At 34.6% G+C, this 19,443-nt stretch overlaps 1 protein-coding gene across 1 annotated transcript; it reads left to right on the forward strand.

The window, feature by feature from the left end:
* The first annotated feature begins 2,336 nt into the window (after positions 1 to 2,336).
* On the forward strand, positions 2,337 to 18,710 carry Orco (odorant receptor co-receptor). The gene is made up of 8 exons (XM_014236978.3): positions 2,337 to 2,700; positions 4,990 to 5,307; positions 5,667 to 5,803; positions 5,882 to 6,259; positions 7,277 to 7,475; positions 13,492 to 13,696; positions 16,688 to 16,843; positions 17,214 to 18,710. Exons 2-8 carry the CDS (start codon positions 5,012 to 5,014, stop codon positions 17,262 to 17,264), a joined length of 1,422 nt encoding a protein of 473 aa, XP_014092453.2. The 5' UTR covers positions 2,337 to 2,700; positions 4,990 to 5,011; the 3' UTR covers positions 17,265 to 18,710.
* The last annotated feature ends 733 nt before the right edge of the window (positions 18,711 to 19,443 follow it).

A 19,443-nucleotide genomic window follows, 5' to 3' on the forward strand; every position in this document is an offset into this window, starting at 1 on the left:
TTTTTTAATATGGAAAAAATTTAATATCGCGCAATGACTAGATTCCTTGTTTTGAAAGGTTTAAAAGTAAAGGAAATTTATAAAGAATTGTTAGAAGTGTATAAGGACTCCTAACCTTCAAAACGCCCCGTTGATTTTTGGGCTGGTGAATTAAATCATGGTCGTACTGTAAGTTTTCTTGCAGTGCCATAGCTCTAGCTTCCGACTTACATTAATGACCATCAAAACTATTGAACTATTTTTTAATCATCGGTAATATTAATTTCGCTCGCAGCAAGAGCTTCAAATAGATTGCCGTGAAAGCCCTATGTTAAATAGATAGAATAATAGAAGGCTTAATTCAAAAGTCTGTATATATGTTCTAATGACTTCCGTGCCTGCCATTGTTCCTGAGGCTTAAGAACCTCATCCGTCGCTACGTTTGTTTTTAACGAAGTAGTGGCGTAAGTTTAGAGATATCTGCCTAAAACTTATTAATGGAATAATTTAAACCATACGTAGATCAAATGTCGAACTTTAATACGAATGAGATTGCTTGTAATCAAAAAAGTTATAAAGCCGAAGGTATGGATATTTTCTTCTTTTTTATTCAATTTGCATATTTTATTTTGGACTCAACTGTGTCCAGAAATGCAAAAAAGTTATGTAAATGAGTAACTTATATATATGTTTTGTTTATGTTTTAATATTTTCAATTATATGTATCCTCATCTTGCGTATGAGTACTTCAACGCTCATTGAGGCTAAAAGGCGTTCAACATTGCAGTCGAGTGTTTGGACAGTCCCATTTTGCTACTCAAAAGTAATATTATAATTTGCATTTTAGATTTGTCTTCCCTTGACCGCCATTTGATGTGCCACTTTCCCTCATTCCTCTCCTTCACTATCCACTATTCACAAACAACATCTTTTGAATAGTATTTTAATGAAAGTTAATATTATGTGTTGTGTCGAGCCCTATCAACTTCGCCATCGTTCAATGTTAACCGAGTCTCTTCAATACACTCGTATGTGCGTTGGTAGCGGTTGTTGGACTATGTGGCCTATAATTGTGGGAATTTTGGGACAAGCCCGCATGCCTTGTGGCACACACGAAGCCACTCGTCACATGAAAGATTGTAAAAGTGTGTGGGATATTACATATCTAACTAAATACTGACCAAAGAGAAAGTCGATATTTAGTGGAATTTTTAATGACCTTTTCAATATTCAATATCAATATCGGCGGGTCAATGTGTGTCAACCACATGGATATAGAAATATACATATATAATATAATTATGCCGAATGTCTATGAATAAGTACGAGGATAGCTAACAAAGTTATACAAAACGTTCTCGTCTTAATTTTGGTTCTTATTTCTTGAATTCTTTATGCAATTCATTAAGAATATATTACGAGTTTACTCTTAAACTATCTTGACTTAAAGATTAGGTTAGGTTAACTCTCTATAAGCCGAATTTGATTCGAAATAATTAGAAATATTAAAATCAGCACATCACTTGCTTTCTCCAAATTGGAAAGGGCCCCTACGGATTGTTTGATTCTTTTAAATGATTTATACGAATTATACTCACGGAACTCTATCTTTTGAGGTTGTTCCGTGAAGTCACCACTGCGCCAATTTGCTTGGAGCTGAAGGGCGTCCCAGCGAAAGTGACTGAACTACACTGACGAATTCATATTTAAAATGATTTCAGATAAATTTCAAGCAGTCATTGATTTACCAACGACCTTCGTACTAGGAGTATACAATCTCATGGCATCTACGTTCGCACGTTGTGTGTGTGTGTGTTTGCATTTGCATATTTGGATCTGAGCTAAGGTGATATGCGCAAGCTGGCTTTAATTGTTGTTCAGACGGACTTGCGTCCTTAACAGCGCCACATTAGGCTACTTAACCCATACTAAGTAATGCACGAAACCACTGAGACCTCACACAAATACTCGTGTATTTTAGCCCCAAACTAGCAGCTGCAGAATGGCTAGCTTGGCTGCTTAGACCTGTACGTATATGTATGTGTGTATGGTGCGTGAACGGCTGCTTAAAGGTCGCACATTCGCTTACGCCACACACACACACACATATGGCTATGTGCGTTAAGTAGATTTCTGCATTTATTATGAGCATGAGAAGAGATTTTTTCACTCTTCTCTTTTTCCTTTCACCATAAAACCGTTAAGGACACGTCGTTCGTTTTATGAATGGCCGAGTGTATGTACAAAAATATACATACACACGTGAGAAAGTGTCCGGTTGGTGTTTTATTGATTCGGCATTAAATGAATTTTAAAGTTCTGCTAGAAAATCCCCTGTCAACTAGTTCGGTGTTACATTTACGTGACAGACGCGTAGGCGGTTGGTAATAGCTGCTCTCGTTTTAGAAATTTTCAACACAAAAATAATAAATAAGAAGTTTCAGTGCTTAAAATAAAAATTTTATCAAAAACCAATTTTTGTAGCTTTAAAGCGATAAATAAAATACAAAAAATAAAAAATTTAAGTGCTTTTATAAATATCGATAAGATAAGCTTGAAAAGTTAAAGAAGTTAAAAGTTAAAAACAAAAATGCAAAGTTTTACAAATAGACTTATTTACTGAATAAAGCTGCGAAAATGAGCTCAGAAAATATTTTATAAAATATACAACAAAATATTTTAAACATAAGTCGACCACTATAAGAGAATAATTTAAAAAAGGTGATTTTTAGTGAACACTGTACATATATTGTTGATAAGAAAAAATATAATAATAAAATAAGAAATAATAAAGGCTTAAATGTGAGAATTAAAATGTAGTTACTTAACAAAAAATATAAACTTTTTTCTGAGCCTGAATTTTTTCTAAATATCTAGAATTTGAAATGTTATATTTGATATTAATTCATTTTATTTAATTTTACTTTATTACTCGTATTAATTAAATTTAGATAATTTTATTTTACTTTTTCATACATTTTTATTTGCAATTTATTTAGATTTCACTTTATTTAATTAAGTTATTATTATTAAATTTTCCTTTCTTTTTATTTATTTTCGTTTTATTTAATTGTATTTTATTTTACTTTTATTTTATTTTTTATTTTTAGTTCATTTTATTTTATTGTGTGTTGTTTAACTTATTTTCTTTGATATCTTATTTTAGTAATTATATTTTATTTTGCTTTATTTTATATTATTGTATTTTATTAATTATACTCTTGCAACATGTTGTTACAGAGTATAATAGTTTTGTTCACATAACGCTTGCTTGTATCACCTAAAACTAATCGAGTCAGATTAAGGGTTATACACTCGGGGTGACTGTATGTCCGTGCGAGCTATAACTTGAGTAAAAATTAAGATACCTTAATGAAACTTAGCACACATGTTCCTTGGCAAAAAATTAAGGACGATTTCGTAGATGGGCGTAAGCGGACCTCTGCCAATACAAAACTGAAATTTGGCACATCGAATCACATCAAAAATGGGAAACCTTTGGTTTGAAAATCTTTAAAAAGTAGGCGTGGCTCCGCTCTCCAATAGGTTTAATGTCTAAATTTTCCAAACCAATAAAGCTATTGTATATCAATAAAATTTGCAGAGAACAAATCTTTTCAAGCCCCTAGATACCGAATATGTGAATCACAAGGCCTATAGTTTACTTTTTACCGAAAATATCAGTCAATGTGTGAGCTATATAATCCTTTCCTGATAATAGTATGTCTCAATGTCAAATATGGGTAGAATCGGGTCAATACTTACAGTACGTATCTACAATATTATCAGAATATTGAATCTATATGATTCATGATGGTATGTGAGGTACCTGAATGAAACCCTTGAAGAATTTTATTAGTCTTTGGCATGCTAATATTATGTGATATTGGCAAAAATAAATAAAATCGGATTAATACTAACCTCAGCTTCCATAAATTACATATAATGATTTTCGTTTTATTAACAGATTTCATGACGAATATGTCGTTCAGTTTGTGAGTTATATATTTGTATTTAAAAAATTGTTTGGAAATATGTTCTCAAGTATACCTGAGCAATGTCCAAATTAATGCGATCAGCCCCCCTTCTAGTCTCTTTCAAATGTTGGTCGCGTCTACGTCTGAGATGGTCCATTAGTTGAATCCAATTTTCGATGACTCATTCGACCGGTAACTGGCGAATGACACGCTTCATGTTTTTCTTTAAGGCCTGAATCGAAACGGGATTGACCGTTTAGACTTTAGACTTTACATATCTCCACAGAAAAATGTCTAACGGTGTGATATCATACGATCTTGGTGGCCAATCGACCGACCCAATAAGTAAAATTATCTGCTCATTGAAGTGTTCTCTCAATAAATCTATTGATTAATGCGATATGTGGGAATTGAAACCAAATGTCGCCGAGATCATCGAGCTTTCAGACATCAAATTGTCGGTTATCATGGCTTGAAGATTTTTGGATAGATGATTCCACCGGCCAACAAACCGTTTTTTTTTGTGGATGAAATGGCAGCTCTTGCATCTCTTCAGGTTGCTCTTCGTCCCTAATACGGCAATTTTGCTTGTTTACATACCCATTGAGCCAGAAATGGGCCTCATCGCTGAACAAAAACAAAACGTCGAACTTTTCAAGAGCCCACAGAGCGAAGCGATATCGCTTGGGAAGATCGAGTGCCTTCAGTTCTTGCACAAGCTGTATTTGGTACGCTTTCAATTTTTGATCTCGACGTAAAATGCGTCAAGTCGTTCCACACGTCAGTCCGAGTTGCTGCGAACGGCGCCGAATCGACTCTCGCGTGATTTGTCAAAACAAGACTATTGAAAAAAGTACCTCTTTTTGGATAGAAAACTTAGTTATTTGACGAGATATCTTCACGAAGATTACGTTTCATTATTATCTAAGGTAGCGATGCAAATTTCGATGAAATTGTTCTGAACTGTTTCTATAGCATAAAGCAGTCATAAAAATACGAAGTCCAATCGAGTTTCTCAACTTCTCGTTCACAGTGTACCAAAGCATCATCTCAACATGCAGCCGAGCAAATATGTGGGCCTTGTGGCCGATTTGATGCCCAACATTCGTCTTATGAAATACTCGGGCCTATTTATGCACAATTTCACCGGCGGTTCTGGGCTCTTCAAGAAGATTTACTCGTCTATACACTTGGTGCTTGTTTTGGTGCAATTTCTGTTGATACTGGTGAATATGGCGTTGAATGCGGATGAGGTGAATGAGTTGTCCGGCAACACGATTACGGTGCTTTTCTTCACACATAGCATAACGAAATTCATATATTTGGCTGTGACTCAGAAGAACTTCTACAGGTGAGTGGTAAACAACATCTTTTAATATAGTTTATATTGTTGCAAGGAGACAGCAGCAATATTAAATGCAACGCAAAAAATTCTGTAATTGTGAAATAATGCGAACTGGCGGCTTAAATTGAACGGCAACGCGGGTAACTAATCGTAAGAAATAATCCAAGCATTACAATAGCGAGCTCGCTTAGTTGAAATGGAATGGCGCGTGACACCGCAGCAGCGGCGAGTGGCGCTTCCGGCGACGCGTGAACTCGTTTAATTAGCCGCACAATCAAGCACTCCGCCAGCCGATTATGGCTTATTATGCGCGTGTGCGCCAACTTTAATTGCTTGCTATAAAATTCATTGCATTTTAATTGCAGAACATTGAATATCTGGAATCAGGTAAACTCGCATCCATTGTTTGCCGAGTCGGACGCACGCTACCACGCGATCGCCCTCGCCAAAATGCGTAAACTCTTCACCTTGGTGATGCTTACGACCGTCGCCTCGGCTGTGGGTGAGTGTCGCACCGGCACAGGATAATTTTAGATTAGTTTTCGCTAACTTGTGTTTGCTTAATATCAATATATTTCAGCTTGGACCACCATCACCTTCTTTGGCGAGAGTGTGAAATTCGCCTTCGAAAAGGAGACCAATTCGACCATCACCGTGGAAATCCCGCGTTTGCCGATTAAGTCTTTCTATCCGTGGAATGCCGGTGTGGGCATGTTTTATATTATAAGCTTCGCTTTTCAATGCTACTATTTGCTCTTCTCCATGGTGCATTCGAACTTGTGCGATGTACTCTTTTGTTCGTGGCTGATTTTCGCCTGCGAACAGCTGCAACATCTGAAAGGCATTATGAAGCCATTAATGGAGCTGTCAGCCTCGCTGGACACCTATCGTCCAAATTCGGCGGCACTCTTTCGTTCATTATCCGCCAATTCGAAGTCGGAATTAATCAACAATGAGGGTGAGTTAAACGTAAAAATAATTTATACTAGACGATTTTACTGCTGCTGCTGCTCATAATAAGCTAAAAGTTGTAAGTGGGCCCTCTTTATTCTATATTCTTAAAAATACTTTTGAGGAATGCTGTCAAGCTGACATTTCTTTTGCATATATAAATCCGAGTCCGGTCTGTTCTGACCTACTCACGTTCATCCGTGTTTCTTGCAGTATATTGTATATAATTTTTGAAAACCAATTGCTTCTCTCTCTAGAGAAAATTTATTTGCATATTTTTGTCCTGTATATACCTGCGAAGCCAGTTGTGAGCTCGAATGTGTTGTATTTGTTTCTTCCACTTAATTTCATTCCTAGTTGTAATATATGTAGTATTTTAGGGCGGTGATGATTTACTATATTATCATTTTATTGCTATAGTTTATCCAGCACTTAGAACCATCAGGTAGCTCCATCTCTCAACGCTTTATCCAGTTTTATATTTTGTCAACATTCTTCACAAATTGCAATTCACTCAGTACAGATCCCAGCTTAAATAAACAAACATTGTAGTAAGCCCTTAAGTCGGGAATATACATATGGAATAGCTATCTGTTTAAATTTGAATCAATGTTTATCGATTGCAAGTAACTTTTGAAGGCTAGCATCTTCTAATAATATCATAAGCAAGAGATACGCCCTGCGACCATTGGTTTATTGTTAGTCCGTGACTCTTATCGCTTCATCCAGTCGCAAAATAGGAAGACGGTCTCACTGTAATGAAGGTGACAAATTAACTTGGCGGTTGTGTTACTCCGACGACCTTGTCCTTATTTTGCAATCACTGCGTGTTCAACGACTGTAAGTCAGTTTGGTAAATGTGACCTCGTAAGTGGTCTTAATTTATCTTTGAGGAGGCTACAAACCTGTCTGAACCTATTCAGGTTTGCCTCCACTAGCATCAGGAGATTTTTAGGATTAATTAGCTATTAAAAGTGGTCTACTTTATTCCATAAATCGTTCGCAAGCTTTATTTTATTTTCAGAGAAGGAACCCACTGATCTGGACATCAGCGGCGTCTATAGCTCTAAGGCTGATTGGGGTGCACAATTCCGTGCGCCATCGACTCTGCAAACCTTCAATGGCATGAACGGTGCGAATCCGAATGGTTTGACTAGAAAGCAGGAAATGATGGTGCGCAGCGCCATTAAGTATTGGGTCGAGCGGCATAAGCACGTGGTGCGGTAAGTCACAGAAAAATATCATCACAACAAAGAATACATAAGCGAAATCAAAAATATTAAAAAGCACAAATACCAATAACAATAAGCACACACACTCATGTGTATATGTGTGTACACCAAGCCATACGCCAACACACTATTTTTCCAGCTTCTTGCACTCTTCAGACATTCACCCCGCTGTGTCCGTTAACTGGAACGGAAGCTGTTGATTGGGAAGGAAATTTAAATTTTCAATTTCAATTCATTGCCCTCATCAAAAAACGGCGAGAAATTGTTGATGCTGTTTTTGCAGCAAGCAATGAAAAACTGCCGTTGCAATCACAGCAAACAGCAACAATCTGTGCGCCTCCGCAAACAGTCGATATTTAGAATATTTACATTATATTGAGTTGCAGCTACATAAACACACATACAACTCTACTCACACGCACTGTTAGGTCAAACTCGTTCCACACTCAGCGCTGATGGTTCAGCTGATGTCTCTGCAGAAGCTGTACGCCCGTGCAGCAAGCAAACAATGAAACATCAACAAAAACAAATTGTGTTGTACATTCATTTCCGTTTCCTTGACTCTTCAATTGCGGCACTTCCGCCGTCCGGACTCCGAACTAATTTTGGTTGGTTTGGTGTGCTGTTAGCTGTACTTGCTCGAACGAGCTTTGTGCTAACGCTCGGCCATTTACTGCTATAATTTAATTTTAGCGCATTGTAAATGGTGGAAACTATTTGTCTTAACAGTTTTGCTGGTTACAAAGCAAGTTTGAAGTATTCAGTTGGTTTTTGGAAGCATCCACCCGAGATATTCTTCTACTTTCGATATATCCTTCTACTGTCGTAATTAAGAGCAATAAGGAACATCAAAGATCAGCTGCCACCATTATACAATATATCTTGGCAAGTGTTTATGTGTAAACTAAGTTCGATTTGACAAACTTTGGAGGAGGGCGAATCGAAAAAATAACTGGTATAAATATATTAGAATGGCATAATAAAATAGGAAAGAGGAACGGAGTTTATACCACTATATGGAAGTATTCACATACTATTTTGTAAATAAAAGCTACAGTCATTTGTATATTTTTTGACGCGAGAGAAAGAGAAAAAGAAAGATGCCGTAGCTGAAGTATAGTTTGCTCAATCCCAGAAAGTTATTCAATATTTTTAAATGTTAGGGATACAATATAAATTATGTATATAAATGATCAGCGTGACGAGCTGAGTCGATTTAGCGATGTCTGTCTGTCTGTATATATGCGAACTAGTCCTTTAGTTTTTAAGCTATCGATTTGAAATTTTGCCCCTGTCCTTTCCTCACCAGGAAGCTGTTCATTTGTCAGAACGGCCGATATTGGACCACTATAGCTTTTAGTTGCCATACAAATTGAACGATTGGAATCAATTGCTTGTGTGGCAACTTTTTTCATTTATGAAGGGTATTATAGCGTCAGTGCAACCGAAGTTTTTTTCTTGTTTATTTCTCTTTTCAATTACACCAGTTCCGTATCTACTAGGTATAAGCGTCGTGTCGGTTCAGTATCAGTTGCAATCAATATTGATACGTAACCACAAAGCACTTACATCCTGTCTATCAACGGTACTTTTTCAGCACCATTAATACTTTTCCCATAACAAGCTTTAATTTTTTTTTAAATATTCTTAAAAAGACAACTAAATATATTGATAACCGTATTTCATTTTTCACTGATAGTGATACCGAACCGATAAGGGGGTGACGTGTATCAAGAGACCTTAAACATTTGCTGCAATTACAGTCGACATTAAATTATTAATACTATTGATATATTCCTACTGTGTAAGTATGCACTTAACCTTGAAAGGTTTAAATTGAATATCCACAAATAGCCAATGGGAGAGCTTGCACATGTCTTCATTATTTGACATAAATACTCTAGAAAGGTTCATTAAAGAGTTAAAAGCTATAATTATTCACATAAAATATCTCACTATGTTAAAATTTTAAGTAAAAAATTTAAGAAAAATATTCAATGCATAACTCATCAATTCAATTTTATTGAGTTAAAATTTTAAATAGATGGTAACCTCCACCTCCGGCAGCTTGGTACTGATATTGTAGTGAATCTTTATCTTAAAATTTATTTTACTTAAAAGTTTTGCGCAATCAGGCAACCCTTCACAGACAAATTGTAAACTATAAACCATCTTAAACCTACTGAGTTTATTGTTCATATTCTAATAATTCATTTATTTGATCAATTTTGTCCAATAATTGTTTAAAATAGGTGGCTACTGATTTCAAAAAATATATTCACTACATAAGCTCTTTTTAACTTTGGTTTTTCACTGTCGATACGTTTAAATTTATCATACATACATTTTAAGTGTCCTTAAGGTATTTAATCTAACATTCAAAAATTTATGAAATCGGACAATAAATTTTTAAGCACTCTGAAAATATGTGTAATACAATGGGTATGACTGATTATTTTATGGTAGCAGCATGCCTTCGTGCCAAAAATGGCTAAATCTTTATTTAGCCTCCAACCACTTAATATAAATACTGTCGAACTACCGGTTGACTTTATATCGTAACTATAGGTCAATATATAAGAAATCTTAATGAATTTCCGATATAATCTCTTTCTAATAATAGTGTATCTTCTTGCCTGTGATTGTAAATAAGCGATGCAATACTTCCAACTTTTAATTAAATAATATGCTAAAACACCGTATAGCACGTTACCTTGCGACAATATAACATGTTCGGTTACAGCTGTACTTAGTCTTCCTTACATTTTATTTATCTAAGAATGACACCAAAGCTATGCCTTCAAACAATTTATGATGACACTGAAAATTTCTGTAGCCTAAACATCTACTGGCAACCCTCTTCGATAAAGGCTGGCAACCCTAAACGATTTCACATACATATCACTCAAATAATAATTAATTGCTTTTTCTGTGAACACGTAAGCATACATAAGTACTTAGTCTTTTGCATAAACTTAATTGATTGCACACTTATAGGCGCTACTTAATCAATTAAGGCCCATAACTTTGTAACTTTAACACATACATATGTATGCAGGCCTATGCGCACACACGTGCACACAGCTATCACCGTAAATATTAAATAATGTCATTAATTGTGCTCATATGCATTTAAGTATTTACTTAACGACATAACCGTTGAATGTGTTATTTGTGTTTTAATTATTATGCGTGATTTATTTATGCAGACACAAAACACAACTGCAACTATTCTCAGCGACAAAGAGTTATTCCTACAAGTAGAAAGCCTGTATGCATAAGTGTGTGTGTATATGAGTTTGTGTGTGTAAGCGCTAATAATCCCACTCACTTACTGGCTATACTCAAGGCTCAAGCACAGTTATTTGCACTGTATTTAAACAAATGAAGTTAGTATATAAATAAATATATATGTATGTATATATATACTTATATAAATATATGTACGAGGTGTGTTCAAAGAAAAATGTGAATTTTGAATTTTTGAAAATTACTTATTTATTCATCAATATCTATTTTGGCTCATTCAAAGTAATCTCCCTCGGATATAATACACTTGTGCCAACGCTTTTTCCAATCCGTGAAGCACTTCTGAAATGCGCTTTTCGGTATGCCCATCAGCTCTTTCTTCGTTACTGACTTGATCTCATCAATTGTGGCAAAACGCTTTCCTTTTATTGATTGCTTCAGTTTTGGAAATAGGAAAAAGTCGCAGGGAGCCAAATGTGCTTTTTATGCTTTTCGTAAAATTTTAGCAATTTCAAAAAAACACTTGATATTCTTTGATCCATTTCTTTCAAAAGTCGAAAATCGTAGAGCACACAAAAACGTGCCTAACCTTTTCTGTTGTCAAAAACAAACTACTAATCGAAATTGGCTCCCAAAGCAAGCACATGATAAACATACCTATGTGTCCGATTGTAACAAAAACAATATATAGATAATCGAATGTACACAGCCCGCGAAGAATCAAAATTTACCTTTTTCTTTGAACACACCTCGGATGCATATTACGGTGAACATTATTTTCCAAGTGTTTGCTCTAAAAATGGATCTAACGCAAATAAGCTCTTTAGTATACACTGAACAGGATATATTATTTGTGCCACGGAGTTTGTAACAGGAAACGAAAGAAGCTTTGGAGACCCTATATAGTATATATGTATGTATATAAATGATCATCATGATGAGCTGATCAATTAAGCCATGTCCGTCTGTCTATACGTCTATTTGTATATGAGTGAACTAGTCCCACAGTTTACAAGATATCGATTTGGCACACGTCTATTTCTTCCCAAGAAGCTTTTTGTTTGTCGGAACCGCCGATATCGGACACTATAAACATATAGCTGCCATACAAACTGAACGATCAAAATCCAGTCCTTGAAAACTTTTTCCTTTGACCAGATATCTTTATGAAATTTGTCACAGATTATTATCCAAGGCAAAATTCAGTTCTCGTTAGGAATCTTTTGTATTTGTGAAGGGTATTACAGCTTGATGCAACCGAAGTTAACGCTTTTTATTTCCTGAACAGGGTATATTAATTTTTCCACGAAAGTTGTACAAGGAAACGTCGAAGACCCTATAAAATATATGTGTAAATGATCAGCTTAATGAGCTGAGTTGATTTAGCTATGTTTGTCTGTCTGTCCGTCTGTCTGTATACATACAAACTAGTCCGTCAGTTTGTAAGCTATCGATCTGAAATTTTTCACCTGTTCTTTCCTTCTTAATAAGCTGCTCATTTGGCCGATATCGGACTACTATAGCATATAGCGGCCGTACAAATTGAACAATCGGAATCAAGTTCTTGTACGGAGCCTTTGTATTTGTAAATGGTATTATAGCTTGGGTGCCAAGGAAGTTAACGTATTTTCTTGTTTTTTGTTTTCATTAAAAACATTCCTTTAAAAGTTTTACGAAGTTAAAGTTTATCATGAAATGTAACTAATTCATATAGTACACCATACGTACACGTTTGAGCAAAACAAAACGCATAAATCACTTGTATGAATGTTCAGAAAAAATCATGAAAAGCTTTATTGTAGAGCGGAAATGTTTGTGTTAGAATATTACTTTTTCAAAGCTGTAGGTTCACTTACTTAATGCAAATATTGTATATAAATAAACATCAACTTTATATACATTGGAAAAGAGATATAATTTAGGCAGAGCTTGAATTGAAAATAAAGAGCTACTTTGCATTGGATACTTGCATTTAGGCAAGAACTGAAACTTCAAGGCGCTTGTGAAAAAAACCTTGAAAAACAACGGACATCCTAATGTATGTACATATACGAGGTCTGTTCAAAAAGTAAGGTTAATTTTCAAATTTTGCAGCTACGCACATTCGTTTACGGATTTTTTAATTTTGTTATGTTGGTACACTCGTCTCGAACATATTTTTACAGTTTCAGCTAAATATATAGCATATTTATTTTGTTTGAGCGAGGCAGAAAAGTTAGGCGTGTTTTGCGTGTTCGGCGATTTTCGGCTTTCGAAAAAAATTGATCAACAAATTTGCATTAAATTTTGTGAGTGAAAAATGGAATTAAATACTCAAAAACACTTGAAATGTTGACAGTGGCATACGGTGAGTATACGCTGAGTCAAAAAAATGTTTACAAATGGTACAAGCTTTTCAAAGAAGAACGAGGAGTGTGAATGACGACGTACGTTGAAGAAAATCATGGAGAATCGTCGAATCACTATTAGAGAAGTTGCTGCAGATTTCAGTAGATTGGTTGGCTCATTCAATGAACATTTTGCGGAAACCGTCACATGAGTGAGAAAAATTAAAATTCACCTTATTTTTTGAACAGACCTCGTATATGTACTTACATCACTTTACTTCGCTGGCTCCAGCAAGTCGCTAATCTCAGCAATTTGTCTTCAATCGCACTTTTCCAAAATATTTTTCTTTCATTCTTACGTTTTGCCTTCTATTTTTGCCCCCTCTTTGGTAACAAAATGAATTGCACAAATTTTCAATTCCATTTCACAGATTAGTTGCAGCAATTGGTGACACTTATGGCGGCGCTTTGTTGTTGCACATGTTGACATCCACCATTATGCTGACGTTGTTGGCGTATCAGGCCACCAAAATCACCGGCGTCAATGTTTACGCCTTCACGACCATCGGCTACTTGGGTTATGCCTTGGCGCAAGTATTTCACTTCTGCATATTTGGCAACCGGCTCATTGAGGAGGTGAGTATGGGTGAAGGAAAAATTATAAAGTATTACAAATGGAAAATATATGTCTAGAAGTTATAATAAATCATAGGCATTAAGCAAATGTACAGTTATGATCCTCAGCGTAAGTACAATTTGAAGTATCTGTTTGTCATTCTGCCTATAATTTACGTAGTACCATTTTAAGAGAGGTTAGTGTTGTTTGTGCAATAGAATGCCTTCATTAAGTTGTGTTGAAATATATTTAATAGTTCATAAGATCTCTCCATCAAATCCATAATAATACAAAGCCTCGCCCACCTTTCGGGAATTTAAGACAGAACTTCTGCTTTTCTCTCGGCAACCCTCGTTGCCAATTCTTGTTTTCCTTAGTAATCATATTTCGTGAAAATGGAAAACCAACTTCAACCATTTTCGTAGCAAATGAGCTGAAAACTCAGCGTACTATCTGTGCACGATTTTATCCATGAGGACGTAGTGCAACTTTTGAAACTAAAGGAACCGCACCTCTACGCAGTTTAGATTACTTAAAATTAATAATTGTTGGTCATTTTAAAATTTTAATCGGGTAATTTTAGAGTCGAGTATGATTTGATAGTCCTCTTACTATACAATCGGAATGATATTTAAATGTCGCTGTTGCTATAATATATTACTTTAAAATATTAACATTTTACTGGCTCGACATAAATCTGCAGAGAATTTAAAGCTTACACTTTATCAACTTTTCGACGCTATATATATTTCAACGGCTTAGTGGGCATTGCTCTATTGGCAATGGTTATTACTTTTTTTTATCTATACAGAAATGGAAAAAGTAGATAAAATACTCCGACAACCATACTGTAATCACTAATGCTTACGATTTTTAACTGGGCATTGAATGTCGAAAATGCGGAAACTATAAATCAAATCAATAGAAATTTCAAAGACCAAGTGGTAATAAGGCTTACCAACACCCATAAGGGGGTATATATAAAGAAAATTATACATATTTATATAGTAAATATTTATCTATATATGAATATATAAGTACATATGTACGCACATAGATCCTTTAAGGAGATAATTAGATAGAAGCAAATATGTACATGCACTCGTGGTCAGATAATTGTTAGGAAAAATTTAGGATGTTAGAGATGAAAGCCTTTATGATTTCGAAACAAATTATAATGCGACTTCCACACTTTATAGGATTGGATCACAAGGCATATTCAAAACTTATGCTATTCATGCTGAAGAATCGGAGCATCTCGAAATCGACTCTGTTTTGAGTTCGAGAAGTTTCACCTTCACTGGCTATCTTGTACATTCACTTACTGCTTCCCACGTTAAGATATACAAAGAAACCATTTCAGCTACTAACAGGTTTTCGTCACTCGATCCCAGCTCGATATCATTGGTAATTGTTAAGCTTAATGTTAATGTTAGGGTTAATATTAATGTTAAGGTTAACATTAGTGTTAATGTTAAGGTTCATATCAACGTTAATGTTATTGTTCATGTAAGATACGAGAACGAGGTAGGAATAAAATACCTCGCTAGCGTCTCTAAATTTCGTTATACATTTATCTGACCACCACTGTATGTATTTTCATTAGTAAATATGTAACTTTTAAACAGTGGGCAAACATTTTTATGAGAAATACTTGAAAGCTTTAAGTGCAATCGTCTGATAAATAGAACTGAAACCTAAGTAAATTGTTTTACATCGCTACTAAAGAGAGGAGCGCATTGGAATTCCCTATGCGACAACAAAAATGGAAATCAGAGCCTCGCGAAAAAATTGATAAACTAATAAAATTACGAAAACAAAAATAGCAAACTTTTACTAAAATGCAACTAGCGGAAGTGATGCGGATACGTGGGCAAACAGCACTCCTCAAGCAAGCAACTATGCGCGGATATGCACTCGACACACTTCCGCCTGTGTTGTTGTCTCCTCACTGCGAGTTTTCTAACTTTTTTCCAGACACTTTCAGGATTTTTACTTTTCTGCTGTTTGTTTGTGAAAAAAAATATAAGTAAAATAAACAAGAAAAAATCGTATGCATATTGGGGAGGCACTTAGGAAATAAATCAATGTTGTTTTATAGATTTTTCTAAACTCTTTAGATAAGACTGAAATATCACATACAAAATTTTGTTTCGTTAGAGGCGAGTTAAGGCTCTCAGAATTAAATTTGGTCTACTCATATTCTATGGACATTTAAATTATTGATAACCATGTCCCTTTCTGGAAGTTCAGCAAGATTGATAAGGATGATAGAGCAGGCTTGCAGCAATATGAATTGGACAATTTGCGTGGCATTTCACACTTTTAGGATAAATCTATTATCTCACCAACGACTAGGTCAATTTTATCCAGTGACATTTCCCTAGAATTAACCACGCCTAGTATCGTTTAACAAAATTTAAATTACAAGAGTTTCTCCCACTTAGCACAAATAGTTGTTGTCAATGTGTGGGAACTCTTATCTTAATATGTTCAAAATCTGACTTTACTTTTCCTAGACTTTTTTAAAGACAATTTGTGTACATATTTTAAGATATATTAATAGATTTAATATAATAATGTTGCATAGCGGTAAAAATTACTGATATCGGTCCAGTACTTCCCTTATATCTATACGAATTTTCGATCTTTCAGTTGACTTTATACCGTATGAGTCAATATGTAAGATATTCAAATGAAGTGAAATGGAGATGTTTTTTGAAGTCAAAAATTAGTGAAATCGTCACAGAATTACAACTAATGAAATCGAGGTGCGAAAACTTATGGACCACCCTCATCAGCTTGTTGACGTACTTCTACAACTCACACATCTTCCACACGACTAAACGCGGGTCTGTCTTTGAGTTTACTTGCGTTTTCAACGTCCAGAATAAACTTTATTTCACTTTCAACGGAAACCTTTTTTTTGCAATTTTTCATTTACTATTTTTCACATTTTATTTGTGCTTTTATTTTCGTTTTCGTCTCATTCTCTACTCGATTACCCGCAGAGCTCATCCGTCATGGAGGCAGCCTATTCGTGCCACTGGTATGATGGCTCCGAGGAGGCCAAGACGTTTGTTCAGATCGTTTGCCAGCAGTGCCAGAAAGCGATGTCCATATCGGGAGCGAAGTTCTTCACTGTCTCGCTGGACTTGTTTGCATCGGTATGACATATTTTTATCTTTTCTTTTCTGTGTGTGTTATGTTTGTTGCTGTCATGGTTGTTGTCCTTTTGTTGCAAAGTGCCGTCGTATGCATTACAAGTGATGTTTATTTGCTGTTGTTGTTTGTTGCATTGAATTTGTGGTTTCGCGATTGCTTATGGCAACTCGACTCCATGAAGGCTGTGCTATCTGCCTTTGGCGTGTTTGTCGCCATGCAAAGTGGCCATTTGCCACTTTCGCACGAAATTTATCTTACTTTTGTTTTGATTTTTATTCTCTCACGTATTTTATGCACATATTTCAAATATATTCACATATTGAATCACTAAGATCTCGAATTTTCTTTCTCTATCTCTCTCCCACCAAAAAGGTTCTTGGCGCTGTTGTCACCTACTTCATGGTGCTGGTGCAATTGAAGTAGATAAAACTAACAACAACAATGTCAAAAAAGAAATCGCTGCACCTATATAATACGATATACGATTATAAATTTATATTTTGACAACAACAACAATAAACAGCCCAAAAAGTACTCGTACATCAAACTCACCCAGTCACAGCGCGTCAGTGGCAACCACATTAGCTTGAATTATCAGCAACTTGTGCGCACCTATTGGGCGTGTAATATTTACAATAACAACTATGAAAAGTTTGCTTATTTAGCAGTAAAAATAATGGAGAAATTTGGCAACGTTAACATTTGTCTGGCAGAGAGTTTACTTTTACAGGAACTAAATCAGCGCCTATGTCGAAGTACTGGTTACTAATACAGTGACAAGCAAAATTTTAGCATGGTGAACGGATAATTATTTTGATTGAGCTCCACTTTCGCTATATTTAGCTTTTTTATAATTTTACTAACTTCAAAAAACAAAAAATATTTATTTATATGTACATTAGGTTTTCCGTTCTTTTCCAATTATATACATGGGTACATTTAGGTACGATTTAGATGGAACAGTTTTGAAGTTTAAGTTTCGATTTTTTGTATTCGAAAAATATTTAAATATCCTTCTTATGTTCAAACCGGTTTTCAAACTTTTTAGCAATACTTCCAATGCTTTAAAACTAATATAGAGGTATTAGAAAAGATCCGGCAAGCACTTTTCTGTCTTTCATAGGGCGTATCAACTGAATATTTCCAAAACTTCTCCTTTCATAAGATTTACTCTTTTATGAGTGGCAACTCCATTTCACAACTTCTATATATTGATGATTTAATGAATAATTTGTGGAAGACTTTCCCAAACTTCCCTTGTTAAGTATAAATTTCAAAACAATTTCGGTCCTAAATTTTTCGTTAGGTAGCAATTTAAGTACAAAATATGTCTAAATTAAAAATTCTTAAAAATACTTCTTTCGAAAATCTTACTTAAACGCTGAAATTTGCCAGAGATTATGTAACATATTAATCAGTGTTAGTTTTAGGGATATGTGTCGAATCTATTTTAAAATATATATATATCGGATATTTTTCAGATAATTTTCAATATCTACTTGAAGGCTTGTAGTTGACATATTTCGTATAATATTTTCAGTCCTTTCATCTTTTTCTCTAGGTGGCAAGTCCCGTTTGTGTTGAGTTCAAGATTTCTTTTCAGATAACCTCAATATTAATCAAATTTATTGACAGGCCTAAAAATTGTTAAAAATCGTGTTATAATAAATTATCATATTACCGAGAAGCTATGAAACTCCGTCTGAAATCCAATTACCTATATTCCTGCTGCAATTTCGCTCGTCAGTGTGCGTATAGATAATTATGTAAAATGACCAAATTACTTGGAAAGCATTTCATGAAATGTCAAATATCAGCTAAATAATTTTACGAAATAATATAAATGAATGATTAATGATTATTGATTAATGATTTTGTGCAGATTTTCCAGTGAATGCCGTTAATTTGCGGCACAATATATTTTATGTGAGTAGCTTATACATACATATGTATTGTACATATACTATATGTGCCTTAATATTTCAGTAATAGTTTTATATATTTTTAGAAAATCTTTTTGATGTTATGCAGTTTTATAAAACAATCACATTTTATTTATTAACATAAATTATTTAACTATGCCATAAGTCACCGCAAAACACACATATAACAAATTTTCTTTAGTGAAGAGTACAATAAAGGAAGTAGTGAATCGCTTGATTACAAAAACATTATAAGCAAAGTGAGTTTTAATCTATGATAATACAAGTATATGATAGGAATAGTAATATTTATAATAATCATCGTTATAATATTATAATAATGGTAATGGTGATGGTAATAGTAATGGTATTAATAATAATACCTCATGTCGATTAATTTTAAGTTTTTGGCGGTTGAAATAATAGACCATAGTTCAATTGGAAAGCGAGCTAAAACTTGGAGGGTCTTACTATTCTTGAATAGAATTAAAACTCAAAGAAATATATTTCGTGAGTTTGATAAGTGTAAAAGCTGTTGAAGGAAATCAATATTTTTGAAAAATGATAGTTGGGTGTTAATATAGACGTATTTCGTGCAGCTTTGACCAGTTTGTTCAACTTTTGTTCTATATATTTTGAAGGTACCGAAATCGTATAACTTAATATATAGCATATAGTTT

Source organism: Bactrocera oleae, chromosome 2, assembly GCF_042242935.1.
Source record: "Bactrocera oleae isolate idBacOlea1 chromosome 2, idBacOlea1, whole genome shotgun sequence".
Taxonomy (NCBI): Eukaryota; Metazoa; Arthropoda; class Insecta; order Diptera; family Tephritidae; genus Bactrocera; species Bactrocera oleae.

What these genes read in the sequence shown, in the direction of transcription:
- Orco (XM_014236978.3), top strand. Translation starts at nt 5,012, where the DNA reads ATGCAGCCGAGCAAATATGTGGGCCTTGTGGCCGATTTGATGCCCAAC. An exon ending in GACCGTCGCCTCGGCTGTGG is followed by an intron (nt 5,804 to 5,881) that starts GTGAGTGTCGCA and finishes AATATATTTCAG; the next exon opens with CTTGGACCACCATCACCTTC. An exon ending in CGCTGGACTTGTTTGCATCG is followed by an intron (nt 16,844 to 17,213) that starts GTATGACATATT and finishes CCCACCAAAAAG; the next exon opens with GTTCTTGGCGCTGTTGTCAC.